This window comes from Pogoniulus pusillus, chromosome 42 (genome assembly GCF_015220805.1).
Source record: "Pogoniulus pusillus isolate bPogPus1 chromosome 42, bPogPus1.pri, whole genome shotgun sequence".
Classification (NCBI taxonomy): domain Eukaryota; kingdom Metazoa; phylum Chordata; class Aves; order Piciformes; family Lybiidae; genus Pogoniulus; species Pogoniulus pusillus.
Window position 1 is genome coordinate 2,099,627 of NC_087305.1, and position 20,385 is coordinate 2,120,011.

General features: G+C 49.9%; 1 protein-coding gene across 4 annotated transcripts in view; it reads left to right on the forward strand.

Moving 5' to 3' along the window:
* EBF2 (EBF transcription factor 2) overlaps positions 1–20,385 on the forward strand; it is a 137,585-nt gene that overhangs the window by 87,189 nt on the left and 30,011 nt on the right. For 3 of the 4 annotated variants that reach the window (XM_064175652.1, XM_064175651.1, XM_064175650.1), the window contains exon 7: positions 14,459–14,540. In XM_064175652.1, the coding sequence (XP_064031722.1) occupies positions 14,459–14,540 (82 nt within the window). Of the gene's footprint in view, positions 1–14,458; positions 14,541–15,142; positions 15,350–20,385 lie in introns of those variants that run through there. The other variant, XM_064175654.1, reaches the window with a different exon arrangement.

The following is a 20,385-nucleotide window of genomic DNA, read 5'->3' on the forward strand; positions in this document are numbered from 1 at the left end:
GCAGTGTGGTTCTGGTGCTGTCTGATACTACTCTACCTGATTGGAAAGCAATCAGCCCCATTTCCTTCAAGCTGCTCACCCAGCTGAGATTCCTTAGTCTGGAGAAGAGAAGACTTAGAGGGGACTTGATAAACGTTTATAAATATCTGAGGGCTGGGCAGGAGGGGGGGGGACAGCCTCTGCTCACTGCTCCCTGGGATAGGACAAGGAGCAATGGGTGTAAGTTGCAGCAAAAGAGGTTCTGCCTCAACACAAGGGGGAACTTGGAATCATAGAATCAGTCAGGGTTGGAAGGCACCACAAGGAGCAGCCAGTTCCAACCCCTCTGCCATGCCCAGGGACACCCTACCCTAGAGCAGGCTGCACACAGCCTCAGCCAGCCTGGCCTCAACCACCTCCCTGGGCAACCCATTCCGGGCTCTCACCACTCTCACGGTGAAGAACTTCTTTACTGTAAGGGTCACAGAGCACTGGCACAGGCTTCCCAGGGAGGTTGTGGAGTCTCCTTCTCCAAGGCCTGTCTGGATGTGTTCCTCTGTGATCTGTCTTAGTATTGTCCTGCTCTGGCAGAGGGGGGGAAGGGGTTGAACTCGATGATCTCCTTGGGTCCCTTCCAACCCCTAACATCCTTTGACCCTGTGATTCCTGCTCTAACAATGGAGCAGCCAGAACTGTTATTGTTACACCATAAAGAAAATATATTTAATAATAAGCTCATTGATTTTTAACAGCATCTCTGTGTTGCCTAATTGATGGGAAGTTGTATGTTTGTGTAGCCAAGGGGGGTTATGAATTAAATATGGTCGTCATTCCTTGAGGGATGCATGTCAATGCAAGAAGGATGGGGGAATCTACATCTCCCCCAAGCTAAACAAGCCCCTTGCAAAGACATAGGAAAGCCTGGAATGGGAGGAAGAGAGAGTGGGGGGAGGAAGGGAATAAGAAACATCCATCACTGTTTATTAAGTGCTGCTACTTGAAGGTAAAAGAGGTATTGAACTGGTTTTAAATTGGAGGGAATGTAGCCAGACACAATGTTGATGGGAATATTAGGCTGGTGACAAATTTTATTCCATTGTCCACGTGTATTACAGTAGCAATTTGATGTGATTTATGCCTCTCTGCTAACTTGGAGTCAATCTGCTGGCAGTGGAGCTGCGGTGGTGTGGTAGTGTTTGCTTGTTCCTCGTCAACATCAATTCCAAACCTGGGAGTAGTTACCCCTGGGGATGCTAATTAAGGGGCAGGTTTGGAAGAAGGGAGATTTAAACTAGATGTTAGGAGAGGGTTCTTGACAGTGAGGGTGGTGAGACCCTGGCACAGGTTGCCCAGGGAGGTTGTGGAGCACAGAAGCACCCAATGTGATCTTTGATCACATTGGGTGCTTCTGTGCTCCACAACCTCCCTGGAGATGCTCAGGACCAGGTCACATTGGGTACTTCTGTGCTCCACAACCTCCCTAGAGGTGCTCAGGACCAGATCACATTGGGTGCTTCTGTGCTCCACAACCTCCCTGGAGGTGCTCAGGACCAGATCACATTGGGTGCTTCTGTGCTCCACAACCTCCCTGGAGGTGCTCAGGACCAGATCACGTTGGGTGCTTCTGTGCTCCACAACCTCCCTAGAGGTGCTCAGGACCAGATCACATTGGGTGCTTCTGTGCTCCACAACCTCCCTGGAGGTGTTCAGGACCTGGTCACATTGGGTGCTTCTGTGCTCCACAACCTCCCTGGAGATGCTCAGGACCAGATCACATTGGGTGCTTCTGTGCTCCACAACCTCCCTGGAGGTGCTCAGGACTAGATCACATTGGGTGCTTCTGTGCTCCACAACCTCCCTGGAGGTGCTCAAGGCCAGGCTGGATGAGGCCTTGAGCAACCTGTTCTAGTGGGAGGTGTCCCTGCCTATGGCAGGGGGTTGGAGCTGGCTGAGCTTTGAGGTCCCTTCCAACCTAAACCATTCTATGATTCACACTGCAACTGGCAGAGTCTGCAGCATTCATAGAGTCATAGAATCAAGCAGGTTGGAAGAGACCTCAAGATCATCCAGTCCAACCTAGCACCCAGCCCTATCCAGTCAACCAGACCATGGCACTAAGTGCCTCATCCAGGCTTTTCTTGAACACCTCCAGGGATGGGCTCTCCATCACCTCCCTGGGAAGCCCATTCCAAAGTTTGGGCCAAACAGGGAGTTTGCCATTCCAGCCTCTTGCAGCAGCCCTCATAGCCAGGACAAGCCAACCCAAACCATGGCAGGCAGTGGTGGAGGAGAAGCTCTTTAGAAAAGCTACTTCACTTTTCTTTATCTATTCTGTTCATTTTCTAAGCTAAAGGGAAAATGTTGCCCACTGAAATAGCTGCACAGTTCCTTCTGCTCAGGTGCTCCTGAGATTGCTCAGCAAATGGAAAAGTGAGCAGGCTGCTTTGTATGAGAAAGATACTCTCTGCTGAGTGTAAAAGACACCTTCCTAACTAATATTTTACTTGCTGATAGGTCAGGACAAGGTAATTGTGTATGGCAGATGAAATGGTTCCCAATGCCTCACTTTGAGATTCACAGTGAGTGTTTTCCTGAGCTGTCCTCTTGGTAGTCTGAGCCACAGAAAATCATCTTGGCATTTGCTGAAGTGTTGCAAAAAAGCTTCTGAAGCTGTTGACTAATGTTATGATTTCTTTGAAGGCAGAGAGGGAAAGGGGAAGAGAGGAGAGGGCTCTGTTCTTAGAGCAAGCAATTATTCTTCTGAAAATCTCTTAAGTGTCCTGGTAGAGATCAGAGTTTCTGCCTGGACATTTATTGGTTTGATGATTCCTGATGAGTGTGGTTAGTAGGTATAAAGCCCAAGAGCTTCAGAACCATGGTACATCTTGTGAGCATCTGTACAATCCCAAACACAAATCTGGGCTGGGCAGTGAGTGGCTGGAGAGCAGCCCTGAGGAGAGGGACCTGGGGGTGCTGCTGGAGGAGAAGCTCAACAGGAGCCAGCAGTGTGCACTTGCAGCCCAGAAAGCCAAGCAGAGCCTGGGCTGCAGCAGCAGCAGTGTGGCCAGCAGGGCCAGGGAGGGGATTCTCCCCCTCTGCTCTGCTCTGCTCTGCTGAGACCCCACCTGGAGTCCTGCATCCAGCTCTGGAGCCCCTGGGACAAGAGGGCTGTGGAGATGCTGGAGAGTGTCCAGAGCAGGGCCAGGAGGATGCTCAGAGGCTGCAGCAGCTCTGCTGTGAGCACAGCTTGAAAGAGTTGGGGCTGTGCAGGCTGGAGCAGAGGAGGCTCCCAGGTCACCTTCTTGTGGCCTGCCAGCATCTGAAGGGGGCTCCAAAAAAGCTGGGGAGGGACTTCTTAGGCTGTGAGGGAGTGTCAGGAGTGGGGGGAATGGAGCAAAGGTGGAGGTGGGGAGAGTGAGGCTGGAGGTGAGGAGGAAGTTGCTGAGCAGAAGAGTGGTGAGAGGCTGGAATGGGTTGCCCAGGGAGGTGGTTGAGGCCCCATGGCTGGAGGTGTTTGAGGCCAGGCTGGCTAAGGCTGTGTGCAGCCTGCTCTAGGGTAGGGTGTCCCTGGGCATGGCAGGGGGTTGGCACTGTCTGATTCTTGCGGTCCCTTCCAACCCTGACTGATTCTATGACCAGGATGTGGAAGTCTTAGAGCTGATCTCACCAGGAAACCTTCCAGAAGGAGATGCAAGCACTTCTGGGTCCCCAGGAAAGGAAGGTTTTGCAAGTTTTTGATGTGTTACACAAACCAACCATAGGAAGAAAGAAAAGCCTCTGTAATGGGAAAGCTCACAGCAGATTTTTCGCTGCCAGTTCTGTGCAGTTTGTGCCAGCATTGCTCATCAGCAGTGCCATGGATGCTCTTAGGCTGGTGTGTGATGTTCTCCAACAAGCCACAAGTCTTCCTCCCATAACCTGTCTTGACACTGAGGGGACTGCCTCTGTGTCTGATGTCTCATGGTGCCAGCACTCCCTAATGGCAGTGCTACTCCCATTAGCCTCCCTTGATGTCTATTTACCACAGCAGCTTCTCAATTATTTACAATGCAAACATCTGGATTAAATAAACGAAGGAAACTTTCAACAAACATTGTATGCACTCTGAAACTTTTCTTCCAAAGTTGTGGCCATGGTAGAATTCCAGAAGGAACAAATCCACAACTCACTGCACACATCAGCCTGTCAGTGCCAGCAGAGACAGGGAGTCCTGAAGCTGGGAACTGCCAAGAGCCCTTATTTGGCAGAGAGCACATTGTGATGATGCCTTTGGAATGACATAGAATCATAGAATCAAGCAGGTTGGAAGAGAGCTCCAAGATCACCCAGTTCAACCTAGCACCCAGCCCTGCTCAACCAACCAGACCATGGCACTAAGTGCCCCAGCCAGGCTTGGCTGCAACACCTCCAGGGACGGTGCCTCCACCACCTCCCTGGGCAGCCCATTCCAATGCCAATCACTCTCTCTCACAACAACTTCCTCCTAACATCCAGCCTAGACCTCCCCTGGCGTAGCTTGAGGCTGTGTCCCCTTCTTCTGTAGCCCCACCTGGCTACAGCCTCCATGCAGGGAGCTGCAGACAGCAATGAGCTCTGCCCTGAGCCTCCTCTGCTGCAGGCTGCACACCCCCAGATCACATTGGGTGCTTCTGTGCTCCACAACCTCCCTAGAGGTGCTCAAGGCCAGGCTGGATGAGGCAACCTGTTCTAGTGAGAGATGTCCCTGCCTATGGCAGGAGGTTGGAACTGGCTGAGCTTTGAGGTCCCTTCCAACCTAAGCCATTCTCTGATTCTATGATCTCTCACAGCATCCCCAGCATTGCACTTTGCTCTCAGCAGAGGGTCAGGCTGTGTAGCTGAGCACAGAGCTCTGTAACAGCTTTATGAATATACAGAGAGACATGATCAGGGGTGACCAGGACCATGAGCTTCACCACTGTGCTGGGAGGGAACATCTCACTTGCCACATGGAGATGTCTGGAAGGAGGCTACAAGCAGAGCTGACCATGTGCACCCACCCCAGTGCATGGCAGGTTCTGCATTGTCTGCGGCGCCGTGGGAATAGTTGTTACACATGCACAGGAAAATGAAACCAATCTCATGCTTCAGGCTGTAAATTGATCACTGGAAAGGTCAGGAAGCAATTTTCCTCCCCTGTTAACATCACTGCACAGTCAACTTGGGGTGCATGTGTGTGCGGGTGCGAGAGAGGGAGGCACGGAGGGAAGAGAAGCAATTTCTCCTGTAACGCAAAGCATTTGCCAGAGGCAAAATAGCTGCAGCCAGGAGCTGAGAGCAAAGCCATTGCCCACGTGCTGGAGTTCTGCCTTGTCTTGCTTTCTGGGTGCCTGATCTCAGACGCTTTAAAGGCTTCGAGAATGCCCCTCATGAAAATTTGGGCTGTGATGCTGTGCAGCTGCAGCAGGTGGCTCTTCTTCCATGGGCTTTGAGCAGTCTGTGGGGTGAGGATGTTGCTGTCTACAACTACCTGAAGGGACATTGTAGCCAGGTGGGGTTGGTCTCTTCTCCCAGGCAACCAGCAATAGAACAAGGGGACACAGCCTCGAGCTGTGCCGCGTTAGGTCTAGGCTGGATGTTAGGAGGAAGTTGTTGTGAGAGAGAGTGATTGGCATTGGAATGGGCTGCCCAGGGAGGTGGTGGAGGCACTGTCCCTGGAGGTGTTCAAGAAAAGACTGGATGAGGCACTTAGTGCCATGGTCTGGTTGATTGGATAGGGCTGGGGGATAGGTTGGACTGGATGATCTTGGAGGTCTCTTCCAACCTGGTTGATTCTATCATTCTCTGATTCTAGAGTCAGGGGGTTGAATTGTGAGCCCAGAGAAAGGGCAGGCTGGTTTCTGACCCACTGAGCTCTGGAGATGTGTCTCAGCACAGCAAGACCTTGTGCAGTGTTCTTCTGGAGGGCCTTGCTCATAGTGGAGCTCATGAGGATAGGGCTGGGCTCTTGTGAGGGGTGCCCAGTAACAGGACATGGGGCAATGGGCACAAACCAGAGCCCAGGAAGTTTCACCTGAATTTAAGGAGAATCTTCTTTGATGTGAGGGTTCTGGAGCCCTGCAGCAGGCTGCCCAGAGAGGTTGTGAAGTCTCCTTCTCTGGAGACTTTCAAAACTCCCCTGGACTTTGTGATCCTGTGCAGCCTGATGCAGGGGGACCTGTGTTAGCAGGGGGGTTGGACTGGATGACCTTCAGAGATCCCTCCCAGCCCCCACCATTCTGTGTGATTCTGTGATGTGAGACATGGTTTAATGTCTACAGTGGTGTTAGGCTGACAGTTGGACTTGATCTTAAAGGTCTAAGCCAAGCAAAGGTGAGCTTCAGAGTTCAGAATGTTTGCCTTTGAAGCAAGACAGGCTCTCTGCAGCAGCCTTTGTGCACACACACAACAAGAACAAGGTGCATAAGCCTGTCAGCCCTGGCAAATCCCATGGGCAAAGGCTTGGGAAATGGTAGGAAGCCCTGGACATCAGAACTGCTCTGAAAGATGGGTGCTGGCATTTGCTTCTGGCCATGAGCTGTGGCTGTGCAACGTCTGACAGAGCAAGAACAGCTGTAAAGAACTGCAGTGCCTGGCTCCTGCGCCCAGCTCTGAGGCTCTGGAGATACAGATTCTATTTCTGCCTCAGACATCTGACCCAGATATCTTTGGGCCATTTCATCTGTGGTTTAAAACCAGGTGCAGGCAGGGCTGGGGAAGGAAATGAGAGACACAACCTGTATTCTTTTACTGTTAAAAACTCCTCCTCTCTTTGGTGTCTGCTGAGCTGGGGGCCAGGCGGGCAAGTGAGGGAGATGTATGCATGAGGCAGAGAGATGCTTTCTGTTTGTGTTACTCATCCTTCTTTGGCTTCCCTTGTCAGCTGGTGATGTGTTCAGTGACTCTCAGGAAAACAACAGATCTTAGGCATGTCTGTAAATGGGCAACAGGAATTGTTGGAGGAGCTGTTCTGTGTCTGGAGTCCTCAGTCCCGTGGTAATCTGCCACAGATCTCATGGCACTGCTCTGCTCTGTGAGTAGCTGAGGTTCCAAGAGTGCAGTTCTGTGGTTTTGACCATGAGATGCTCTCTTCTACTGGAGAAAGGTCTTTGTTAAACAGGTGCCATCCAGAAGCACACTTGAGGGCTTTAAGTGGTTCACCAATCTTCCAGTACAGGAATTAATTTTGTCCTTCTTGCTGCCTTTGTTTGGGTTGAATCACAAGGACTTGCTGCAGGTTTTGCCTACTCACAAGTGAAGCAAACCCCTGGTAACGTTGGTGAGCATTAGCTTTGGGAAAGGTTGAAGTGAAGGCTAAGGAAGGATGTTAACAGCAGAGCTGAGATACACAGCAAGAGCTGCATGAATAAATCCAGCAACCAGCAGCTGGGGCTGCAGGTGATGTGTCTGTGTTTGTAAGTGTGATACGCTCCTGCTATTGTCTGCATCCTTGTTTGCAAAGCACCCTGTGCTGTTTGGGGTGCCCTTTCCATCCTTCCCTGCACGATTACCTTGCTGGGTGACATCTCAGGACGTGGCTGCTCTATGCCCAAGGGTTGCTTTGTGCGTGAGGAGCAGGCTGCCCAGCCTGTGGCCTGTAACACTGCACATGTGGCAGCAGCCCTTGGCAGGCACGTTCCTGCGGATCCCAGCTCCTCGACATTAAAGCAAGACCCTTCATTTTAATCATTAGAGAATGAATCCAGCGCTAATAGCACTTAATTGTTTCACTAGAATGCTCTCTGCTGCTTTTGGCAGCTGCAATGAAAACAACTCCAAATACCATCAAAGGAGCTCATCCCCACAGCACGCAGGGCAGAGCGTTCCTCTCCGCACCCGCGCGCTCGCATCCTCACATCCCCTCGCTGCGCGGACGCTGCTGTGATCCTCTCCTGTCTCAGGCTATGATCTGGGGAGGTCTGACGAGTGAAAGCAAAAGGAATAAACCAGACACAGCAACTCTTGGTCCTTGCCCTTGCAAATAGCACTCTGATGGTCCCTCTGCTCCAGCCGTGCACCTATATTGATCCTGACTTGCTTGAAGCCTGCCCGCTCGTTTGAATTTGTCTGCGACATCAAACATACCTTTTCACATATGTTCTTCCCAGATTTTTTTTAACAGTTACTTAGCAGTTTATAGAAGGAAGTGAATGATCTCATCAAGCTGCTTAGAAATGGAAGAGGGGGGAAAAAAAAAAAAAAAATCTGTGCTTATTAATTATGCAGGATTAGTCTAATTATAATTCAGCAAATTAATTAGCGACAGAAGGTGTTCTGAAACATTGGAGTACATTTGCATGTTAAATGGAGAGGCTAGTCTGTAATGTATGTAAATTTATGCATGGCTTCATAGTTTAATTTAAAAATTTGCAGCTGCATATGGTATGGGAGCAGGTGAAAAGTCAGTTTTAGTTTAATGATGCTAACAAACATTGGATGCTGTCCTGTCTTAGGGAAGGAATGCGCCGAACGTGCCCCTGCCTGCCAATCTATAAATCTGGCCTGTGAATATGGTGTTCCACCAAGGCTCAGAGTCAAGGTCATCTGTGGCCAGACCCAGGAGTACAATAGGTGCAAATCCACCAACTGAGCAGACCTCAGAGAAAGGAGGAGGCAACCAGGGTCTGGGCCCCGGCTGCTGGGCTGTAAATTTGTCTCTTTGACTGCGTGTTTGCTCTGTGCAAACCCAGCTGAGGGACAGGCTCTTGCCTTCAGGAGTGAGTGAGAGCTGTCTGCTGAACAATATCCACTCTGGCAGGTGTAAAAGGGGTGCCTAACCTTGGGCCAGTCTTGAGCATTTGCATCAGCACAACTTTCTCATCTCTCGGAGTCACTGGAAAGTGATTACCAAGTTCTGCTTTGACTGCAGGGTAGAGTTCTTATGTGCTGGCCTCTGCCATCTGGCAGCAACAGTAAAAACCAGCAGAGCCAGCAGCAGCAGAGAGGCCATTGGTGTAATTGGTGCTCACTGTTCAGCCTAGCATGGCTCAGCAGACAGCCACTTGCTGAGAGCAGTGGGGGTAAGAGGAGAGAGGAGGCAAAAGAGAGAGGAGTCGTAGATCTCTCTGGGTATGGAAAAGTGCCCATTGAACACCTGTGTCAGGTTCCAACTTTTCTGGGATCTATGGGACTCGAATGTGGATCCTGAGTTCAATTTGCACCTGCATGCAGCTAGAAGGTCAAAGTGACACCCAAGAAGGAACGGACGTGCCCGGTGCTGCTCAGCACCATCAGGCCCAAGCTGCAGCTGCGCTGCCGAGGCTGGGGGAAGTGTAATGAAGAAGAATTTGGGTGTGTTTTGGAAACCCTGCTGGGTGTTGTGTTCTGAGGCAAGCAGCTTTATGGCATTTCTTGTCACAGCCAAAGGAAAGCAGTAAAAGCACAAACACAGACCTGCAGGAGCGGCTCTTGGCTCGGGGGCAACTCGAGATGCTCTGTGGGGTAAGTCACTCAATTCCTTGGTGCCTGAACTCCCCCATCAGCAGAACGTGGGCAGAAGCCTTCCTTTCTGCCTGTCCTTTGTGTGTCTTTTCTCCAGGAACAATTTCACAACCTGGCTGTGCAATGCTTAGCACAGTTGGAGCCTGTAGCTGCTGTAATAAGCCAGGGAATGTTCTCTGAATGTCCCCTTCAACAGCCTGTCAGCCCAATCCTCTACTCGATTACCTCCCTGCCTATTGACTTGTGATTATGCTATGGTGCTTGGTCCCGTGCCAAATGGCAGGAATAATATGGATCTTACAGTATAAACAAGCTTTTAGCTGTTGTCTTATAGGTTACTGGAAAGTTTTTGGTGTGGGAGGAGGAAGGAAAACCCAAAGGAAAAAGGAAGCTGCTCAGATTGCAAAGAGTCCTCCAAAGACTTTTGGGAGAACAGTTGCAATTACCAACATGCCTTTAGTGTTGTGGTGCAGTTTCAATTTGAAGCCACAGAGTTCAATTATTATTTTCATTAATAGAGTCAGGTTTTCATCAGAGTGCACAAACAAGGAGGTTTTCCTCTGAGGTTTTCTTTCCCCCCCCCACCCCTAACAAGTGTGGCCATGCCAAATGGCTCCATTCAGTACCAAGAAATGAGTGCCTGGGTGACTGGCAGCCAGCTCCTCCCCAGCCCTTGCTTCCTGAAAGTGGGATCACGTTGTGAGAGGAGAGAAGCATTTACCAAACGAGTGTGAGCTGCAAAGCTGGGGGGGGGGGAGTGGGCTGTGGTTCTTCTACTGCTGCTCAGGAAGAGTGGGACAGAATGTGGAGATGAAACTTGTGCAGAAGGTGGTAAATGTAGAGGATGTAAATATCAGGTTTACTGCTGTGTGAAGGGTTTGGAGGACATTGCAGGTCTGCCTTCAGCTACTATTAGATGGAAGCAAAAAAACTGGAGTGGCAGAAATTGATGGGGAGAGGACCTCAAATGATCTCTTACTCCATCTCCTGTAGATTTGCACACATCTTTGCTTGTGTCCCACTGAGGCTGAGGAATTCTTTTGTACTGTTTGGTTCTTCTTTGCATGCAGAGGTGTGGAGCTGGAGAGAAGTCTTTCCAGACAGGAGCAGCAGGCATAGTGTTGGCATCCATTTCTTGGTGCAGCTGGAGCCTTTCTATTAAACAAGTGGCACATGAACAACCAACTGAGCTTCTCCTGGCCTAGGTGTGAGACCTCAGCACATCAATTTGTGCTGGGGGAGGTTGAGGCTGGATGTTAGGAGGAAGTTGTTGGCAGAGAGAGTGATTGGCATTGGAATGGGCTGCCCAGGGAGGCGGTGGAGTGGCTGTGGCTGGAAGTGTTGAAGCCAAGCCTGGCTGGGGCACTTAGTGCCATGGTCTGGTTGATTGTCTAGGGCTGGGTGCTAGGTTGGGCTGGGTGAGCTCAGAGCTCTCTTCCAACCTGGCTGGCTCTGTGATTCTATGATCAGCAATCTCCTGCTCCTTCCTCTCCCTGACAAACCCAGGGAAGTCTCTTGACCTACATGTGTAGGTTTCCACGTTTGTTAAACTGGGCTCACACTTTATGCACAGGAGTTTTGTGAGGGTTAATTAGCTGCTGTTTGTGGGGTAGCTCACAAAGACTCTGGAACGTTGCAATAACCTCCTCGCTCCTGGCGCAGCGCAAGCTGCCTGCTCCCTGGCAGTGCCTTTGTGCAGTGCCTGCTCCCACACTGCCTGCAGCTGCTGCACGGGAGCAGCAAATGTCCTCCTCAGCTCCCTGGTAGGACACTCACATAATAGAACAAAATTACTCCAGAGATAAATATTCAGATTAGAAAGAAGCCTTCTGCTGCAAGAGCCATTAGAATCAAGATGATGATCTCAAATAAATGCAATTAATTGATTTTAAGCACTGACCTTCAAATGTATGTGCAGGATCTGAGCTGGTCCCCTTGAAAAGAGAAAATATGGAGTAGAGCCTTCTACTCTGTTATGTGGAGTAGAGCCTTCCAGTCTGTTGTGTATGGAGTAGAGCCTTCTACTCTGCTATATGGAGTAGAGCCTTCTAGTCTTTTGTGTATGGAGTAGAGCCTTCTACTCTGCTATATGGAGGTAGAGCCTTCTAGTCTGTTGTGTATGGAGTAGAGCCTTCTACTTTGTTGTGTATGGAGTAGAGCCTTCTACTCTGCTATATGGAGTAGAGCCTTCTACTTTGTTGTGTATGGAGTAGAGCCTTCTACTCTGCTATATGGAGTAGAGCCTTCTACTTTGTTGTGTATGGAGTAGAGCCTTCTACTCTGCTATATGGAGTAGAGCCTTCTACTCTGTTGTGTATGGAGTAGAGCCTTCTACTCTGCTATATGGAGTAGAGCCTTCTACTCTGTTGTGTATGGAGTAGAGCCTTCTACTCTGCTATATGGAGTAGAGCCTTCTAGTCTGTTGTGTATGGCACGGGGCAGGGTGGCTTGTCATGCTTATCTCAGTCTGCAATGCTGAGACACGCGTGGGTGGCATCTAGAATATGAACCTTGCAGTCTCTGCCTTTCTGGGGGGGTGTGCAGCACACAGGTCTGCAGGATCCTAGCTCTCCCCAGAGTGGTGCAGCTGACAGGCAGGGAGTGCTCTCACAGCTATCTTCCCTTGCTCTCAATGTCTTTGTTTTCCAGTTTGTGTTGCTTATTTTCCTCATCTAGATTAATAGAGATGCGAGCACAGGAAACACTGCTAAAGGAGACTGAACAATTTCCTGATGACTTTGATCTTTTATTTCCCTTTAAAAGTGACAACTTGTTGTGGATTTCTGTTTGCAGTTCTCCAGGCAGCGAGTCAGGGCTCTGTGGTTCTCACGCAGAAGGCATTTGCCTAGGTTTTGTTATATAGTTTGGCTCCGTTCTGCTGCAGGTAGACCTTGGTCACATAACCTCTTTATCTATCTACAAATAATTTTTTGTGTCTCTAAGAGGAGGGCAGGATAAAAAGGAGTGTTTATGAGGAACATTTCTGCCTCAAACTCTCCTGTGGCTCTCGGAGTGTGCCGGCATGCAGAGCATTTCTCCTTCTGCGGGCGTCCGCGCGGCTAAAATCTTGCTTACCAAATCACTCCGATAAAGGAGGTCACAGGCTTGAGCAGGAGAAGTCAATAAGACTCATTTGATAGAATATATTCACTCAGAGCAGCTCCCGAGGCAGGAGGTTCTGGAGGATGTTTCAGTTGAGATTACAAGGAGGTGACTGAGCACCAGCACATCTCCCCCACCGAACCCCAGCGTGCGGAGAGCCCGCAGCGGGACGCCGCCGCTTGCGCCCTGCTCCCCGCACACCAGGCACCAGTGAGCTCTGACTCCGAAATGAGAAGGACTGGCAGAGATGAAACCCAGTCTGCAAAACGCACACCCAGAGAAAAGAAACCATTGAAAAGCATTTAAAAACGTTTGTGAGAGGTTTAAGGAGCAGTTTAAGTCAGAAGAGCTGGCTGGAGAGATGAATTTTGTGTTTCACGTGGTGTTGTCGGGGGCTTTTCTGGGGGTTCAGCTGCCACGAGGCTTTTGAAGGGTTTTGTTTGCTCCAGCGACATAAATAAAACCTGATCAGATCCTTTGGTGTTTCTTTGTGTGCTTGGGGCAGAGGGAAGAGAAATACCCCAGGAAGAGGTGCAAAGAAAGTGGCGCCGAGGAGGGAGAGCAGCTTTTTGCCTTATTGTCTGGCTGTTGTTGGTAAAGCCTAGGAAATATCCATCTTTCTCCTTTAAAGTTCTAATTCAAGGCATGAATGTGTGAGTTCTGAAGGGACTTAGGGACTGCGGTAAAAAATGGTTGTCATAGTAACAGAAAGGGAAATAGGCCTGGCTCACCTGGGACTTTAACTTACTGCAAAAGCAGATTTTTTTTTAAGGGAAGCACTCGGCAAGAGAGATAAATAAATAACTTCTGCTTTGTATTCTAAAGCAATCTCCCACTATTTATTTTTTTCTTTTCTTCTCTCGGAGTCCTTTCCCTTCAAAATCTGGTTTAAAGTCTCTGATTCCTTTTAATTTCGAGCCCTGCAGCTCAGCCCAAGTGAAAATGAAAGGAATCACAGAAAATATTAAGGGTGCCAAAATGTGTGGGGTTGGTTTTTTGTTTGCTTGCTGCGGCTGGATTGTGAGGATTTGCTTCTCTTGTTGTTGTCCCAACAGCTCTGATTTTCCCTCCAGTTTCCTTCCCTCTAAATCTGGTAAATTATATCAGATTAACCAGATAACAAAGAGAGGATCCTCTCCTCCCTGCCTTTGCCACAAATAAGCCTGCCTAAGATTTCTGACCTGCAGTCTGTGGTGCCCAGGGCTGGGTGAGCACACTGCAGATTTCACTTGTGCCGATCACAGGCTAAACTCCCCCACGAATAATAGCACCTAAAGATAGGCATCTGTGGCAGGGCAAAGATAATTGGCAGCACAACTTCGTAGGATGTTAATAGGTTTATCTGCTTGGACAGCAGGAGCTGTCATGTATCACTTCAGGTTGTGTTTCTGTTAGCCTCTCTCAGTCTACCGAAGTTTACAATCTGGGCTGGTGGCAGTTCTGCTTCTCTTGCTTTGGTCACTGCAATCTTAGTAACTAACAACATCACCGCGATGAAATCCCAGCAGAGCTGGTTCTGCTTTTTATCACATTCGAAGTACTTTCAAGCCTTCTTTGCTCCAGAGTTGCCCTGGGTTTGTAGTGTTCACAACAGCATTGTCCTTCTCTGTTGTTTCGTGGAAAATCCCTTCAGACAGCCAAAGAAAGACCTGGGATGCGATGGGCAGATAAAGAAAGAGCCTGGAACCCTGCGGTCCAGCAGGCAGTGAGGGAAGGGGCATCCGTGGGAGCAGACGCGGTGCCTGGCAGCAGTGAGCAGCCCAGCTCAGGGTACCTGCGCCTCGCCTGCTGATTTCCCCTTCTCTTTGTCAGAGTTTGTTTCTGTTGTGTTACGTTCTCCCAGCCCTGCTCTGGTGCTAGGATGGGGACCCACAAACAGAAATAACCAGCACTGGTTCCCTCCAGTCCATAGCAGTGATTTGGTTCTTTGTCTTTCCAGGTTCTTCTTAAAATTTTTTCTCAAGTGCAATCAGAACTGCTTGAAAACAGCAGGAAACCCAAGAGACATGAGACGGTTCCAGGTAAGTCTGACAAGGCTCAGCATTAACCTTTTGCCTTTTCTCTCCCTTTGCCCTCCCCTCTCTGCTGCGCAGCCCTTACCAAAGGTGGAACCTGTACACGCTAAAGCAGATCAGATGCTGCTGAAGTTTTCCTCCCTTTGTGTGTTTAAACCTTTCTCCCCTCTTTCCCACTCTGAATCCCCGAGGGGGAAGTGCTGTACTGTACCAAGCAGCAGTGGATATTTGATTTGACACCCTCGGGCAAAGCACTCGCACATGCAGCTGCCCACAGCAGGGGTCCTGGGTGTGAGGCTCCGAATTGCTCCGAGTGGCTCCGTACGTGATGCACAAGCAGCCTCCTCGTTCCCCCTCCACTCCCTGCCTCTTGCCGTCTCTTTTGCTCTCTCCTACTCTCCCTTTCAGCTCCTTTACAAAAACCAAGACGCCAGAATAGTGATGGTCACTTTAAGATCTCATGCAGCAAAGCAACAAGGCCCATGGGACAATGACCCAGCTGCTTTGCAGGGAAATCTGCCACTGGTTTCCTCACAGCTGTGGCTGATGTATTGTGAGTACCAGCTAATAAAAACGCAGGAGGAGGTGAAGTGTGTCACCGGTGAGGAGGAAGGCAGGCACGGGCTCCCCCTTTCATGCCCTAACCTTTAAGCAGCTCTTTTGGGTTTTACCTGTAACTTCAGCCTCACGACAATGTCCAGGGAATGCTGAAGGCTTTCACAGCCCCGAGGCGCTGCCTGTGTGTGCATGGAAGGTGTCACAGCACAGAACACGGGGGAAAAGTGGTGCTGGAATGAGCTCTGGTGCAGCTGAAGGTAGTGTAGCATGGGACAGTGAGAAGGACGCAGGACTGCAAGTCAGAGGGCTGGGCCTGGGTGACCTTTTCACCATCGTCTCTGTCTTTTAGCATAGTCCTGCCTCTGCGGATTTCATCTCGGAAAAGCTTTGTGGTCTTGCTTCAGGAGGGCATTTGTTGTGGCTCCTCACGTTTCGCCAGCCAGAGCTTTAAACTCTGCCCGTGAAACCCAGGACTGCCCTCAGAAAGGCTGTCACTGCTGGCTGCCGTTGTCACTGTACCTTCCCTGTGCCACATCCCCGACGCAAAGAGCACTTTTGCCTCCTTGAGGGGTGTGGGATTTTCTCCTAGCCCCACAAGGCTTGCAGTGGGAAGGCGACATCCTTCGGTTGGGCCAATTTGCGTTTCAATGACTTGCAAACAGCTTCCTCGTTTGCAAACGAAGTTAAATCTCCGCAGGACTTTTACAGAGCTGTTTAAAACTTTCCACCGAAACATCTTTTCACAGACAAGCGATTTATTTGTTTGGGCTTTTAGTAGCAATGCCAAATTCACAGGAGGTAGATTTTTATAGGTAGGAGAAGTTCCAGTTTTAAAAGAGATGCTGCTGAAAGCTTCCCGAGTTGGAAAGAAACGCAGGCAAGTTGTGAAAGTTATCCGGTTGGGTTGGTTTGGTTTGAGCAGAACTAAATGTAAAGAGAACTTCCCGACCGACTCAGCTGTTTTCAGGAGTGGCTAAAAGAGGTTGCAGCGGTTTGGTTCAATCTGCGTTTTAACAGCTGATAAGACTGGAGAAGAAAGAGGTGCTCGGGGTTAGGAATCTGTCCTGGTTTATTTACTTCAAACGGCAAATTACCGTAAAGAAAAAAAACAAACCAATTAGGAATCATCTGCCAAGAATGTGAAAAACACAGGGAATAAAGGAAAACTCAGTCTGTGGCTTGTAAAAGGATCTTGTTAGCTCCTAGAGCTGGCTGGAGCAACCGATTGCACAGGGGCAGAGCCACGAAGTCTCCTTTTGCTGTTAGGAGCTTGTAAGAAATCTTGCACAAAGGGGCCCTGGTCAGTGCCTGGGGATGCCAGCACTGCTGCACTGCAAATGATGCTGGTTCTAACTAACAGCCCGAGTGGAAAATCTGCGTCCACAGACACCTAAACCCTGCAGAAATTCAGCTCTGATTTCAATCTGATGCTCTCTGCCCTCTCGCCGTGGTGAGACTGAGATCATAGAATCAGTCAGGGTTGGAAGGGACCACAAGGAGCAGGCAGTGCCAACCCCCTGCCATGCCCAGGGACACCCTACCCTAGAGCAGCCTGACCACAGCCTCAGCCAGCCTGGCCTCAAACACCTCCAGCCATGGGGCCTCAACCACCTCCCTGGGCAACCCATTCCAGCCTCTCACCACTCTCCTGCTCAACAACTTCCTCCTCACCTCCAGCCTCACTCTCCCCACCTCCACCTTTGCTCCATTCCCCCCACTCCTGCCACTCCCTCAGAGCCTCAAAAGTCCCTCCCCAGCTTTTTCTGGAGCTCCCTTCAGATGCTGGCAGGGCACAAGAAGGTGACCTGGGAGCCTCCTCTGCTGCAGCCTGCACAGCCCCAACTCTTTCAGGCTGTGCTCACAGCAGAGCTGCTGCAGCCTCTGAGCATCCTCCTGGCCCTGCTCTGGACACTCTCCAGCATCTCCACATCCCTCTTGTCCCAGGGGCTCCAGAACTGGATACAGTACTCCAGGTGGGGTCAGAGCAGAGGGGGAGAATCCCCTCCCTGGCCCTGCTGGCCACACTTCTGCTGCTGCAGCCCAGGTTTTGATCAGAGCTGAACTGCAGGCAGGTTTGGGATTTAATTGTTTTGGGCAGAAATCTCTCCCTGATATCAGCCATGGTCTCTGTTTCTCCTCTTTATCTCCACACCCAAACTGGTGATGTTACAGAGCTTGAAAAGCTTTGTGCTTCCAGTGAGGCACAGGACAGGGAAATTGAAGTGGGTCTGCAGCACCCCCATGGGCACGATGGGCTTGAGCCTGCAGCCAATCCACCCACTATGGCCTTGCTTTTCTGTACCAAAATCAGCAGCTCACTGGAGAAAAACCAAGCTGGGACAGACTCCTCTGGGTGTTCTGCTTCACTACACACCAGGCCAGCCCAGCAGAGGCAAGTGAAACTCCCTGGTTGTGTTTTACTTAAACTCCTCCTTCACTTTCAGCCCATGGGAGTTTGGATCCTTTGAGGTTCATTGTGAGACTCAAGTTTAAACTCCAAAATTAATCCAGCTCAGACAAAAGTTTACTTTATGTCAAACCCCAAAATGTTGATGAGGCAGGTTCTTTGGCATCACAAAAACAAAGCCCTCGAGACCAAACCTGCCAAATGCTTGGGGTTTGGAGGGAGAGCAGGACCTGCATCCAGGCTGGTTCAAAACTGGATGCCTCAGCTGCTGGGCTTTGTTCTGGGCTGCAGAGGTCAGTATGTAAAAATGATACAAAAAGCAGTTTGGTTGCTAGAATTTTACACACTGGAAGTGAAAAGGCTCTCAAGGCCAAAGGCAATTAGCCAGGAGTGGCTGGAAAGGACCTGGTCACACCTTGAGGACTATGTCCAGGTCTGGGCCCCTCAATTTAAGAAAAGGTGCTTGAATGTGTCCAGTGAAGGGCAGCAAGGCTGCTGAGGAGCCTGGATCACAGCCCTGTGAGGAGAGGCTGAGGGTGCTCAGCCTGGAGAAGAGGAGGCTGTAATTGCTGTCTACAACTGCCTGAAGGGAGGTTGTAGCCAGGTGGGGTTGGTCTCTTCTCCCAGGCACCCAGGGACACAGCTTCAAGCTGTGCCAGGGCAGGTTTAGGCTGGACTTTAGAAAGAAGTTCTTCAGGAAAAGAGTGATTGGCATTGGAATGGGCTGCCCAGGGAGGTGGTGGAGGCACTGTACCTGGAGATGTTCAAGAAAAGCCTGGCTGAGGCACTTAGTGCCATGCTCTAGTTGACTGGCTAGGGCTGGGTGCTAGGTTGGACTGGATGAGCTTGGAGGTATCTTCCAACCTGGTTGATTCTATGATTCTATGATTCATAAGTGGGCAAAGCAAGGCAGATAACTCCAGACATTAGTGATGTGCTTGCACACTCTCAGTGTGCTCATTTTGACTTTAATTGCTAAGATTGACAGTAGGCAGAGGCTGGTGTAAGTGAAGGTGCAGGATTGCCAGCTCTGAAAGGACAGCTGGTCCCCCTGCCAGTGCAGGAAGGTGTGGGCAGAGTAAAAGCAGGATCAAAAAGCACAGTGCAGTAGGGTACTTGGTTACCTTTATCATTTAATTCTCTATGCTTTACTCCTGGATTGCATTTAAAGCCTTTATTGGTTTGGGGTATTTCCCTAATAAATTCTTTGTGTAGCTGTTGTCATTAAGGCCTTTCTCTCTCCAACATTTCCACTCTTTCACCTTGCCTTATGCAAAGAGATTTCATAGTATCATAGAATCAGTCAGGGTCGGAAGTGACCACAAGGAGCAGCCAGTTCCAACCCCCCTGCCATGCCCAAGGACACCCTCCCCTAGAGCAGGCTGCACACAGCCTCAGCCAGCCTGGCCTTAACACCTCCAGGGATGGGGCCTCAACCATCTCCCTGGATTTCTGCTCTGCTGAGTGTCTTTGAGCTTGTACATTTTCTGCAGACCCAAATGTATTCCTTCTCATGGAGCAGTGCTTGCCATATCTCCAGATCCTTCTAGGGAAGTTCTTCCAAGAGAGTGATTGGCATTGGAATGGGCTGCCCAGGGAGGTGGTGGAGTCACCATCTCTGGAGGTGTTGAAGCAAAGCCTGGATGAGACACTTAGTGCCATGGTCTGGTTGCTTGGCTAGGGCTGGCTGCTAAGATGGACTGGCTGAGCTTGGAGCTCTCTTCCAATCTGGTTGGCTCTAAGATTCTATGATTCCAGGGCACACTGAGGTATTTTTTTTAAATGATGGTGAAAAAACACAAAAATCATCTCTCTCCTTGTGGTGGAGGCAGGGAATTAACGTGGCTGAGTCAGGAATTATATTAAAAATAGAATTATTTCATTTTCCTGGACCTCTGCCCCCAAAACTATATACTCAAGCAGTTTAGTTTATTAGCAGATTCAGTTGGCTCAGGAATATCTTCCAAAAAAGGATATTATAGATAAATGTAGACATTTAGGGAGTCAGGAAATGGAAAAGGCTAAGCTATAAACAAAGCTTTACCTCATTATCAATCAGGATGGGCAGAAGATTAAGGGAAAAGCTTACTCACAGAGGTGAGTCAGGCATTCAGTGATGATCCCTTACTGAATTCCTCTGCAGGAGCAGTCTTCTGATGTTGCAGACAATATCCAGTCATAGAGATCCACACTGTAGAAGTCTGAGGCGAGTCACAGAGCTGCCAAACTCAGAAATGTCTCGAGCACTTCTTCCTGAGTGGAGTGGTCATGGAGTGATGCTGCCTTCACAGTGGCAGGGGAGAGGCAAAGCTGCTAGGGTCCCCCATTCTGGGAGGCAGCTAGCAAGTTGGCTACAGATAGGGTCTGAGAGAGGGGCAGTCCAGATGCCACTGGCTCTCTCTCTCAAAGGACCCCAGGGCTTGCCAAGCCTGCAGGTATGCAGAGAAGAGTGCAAAGTAGAGAGAACCATCCAAAACCAGGGACAGGATAAAACCAAGAGCTGTCCAAAAGGTAGGAGCCATCCAAAAGCAGGGATGGGATAAAACCAAGAGCTGTACAAAAGGTAGAAGCCATCCAAAAGCAGGGACAGGATAAAACCAAGAGCTGTCCAAAAGGTAGGAGCCATCCAAAAGCAGGGATGGGATAAAAACAAGAGCTGTACAAAAGGTAGAAGCCATCCAAAAGCAGGGACAGGATAAAACCAAGAGCTGTACAAAAGGTAGGAGCCATCCAAAAGCAGGGATGGGATAAAACCAAGAGCTGTACAAAAGGTAGGAGCCATCCAAAAACAGGGACAGTCCAAGCATGGCAGGAACTTGTCCTTGCAGTGGCAGGGGGCTCTCAAGATGAGAACCCTCAAGGCAGGAACTCTCAAGGCAGGAACCC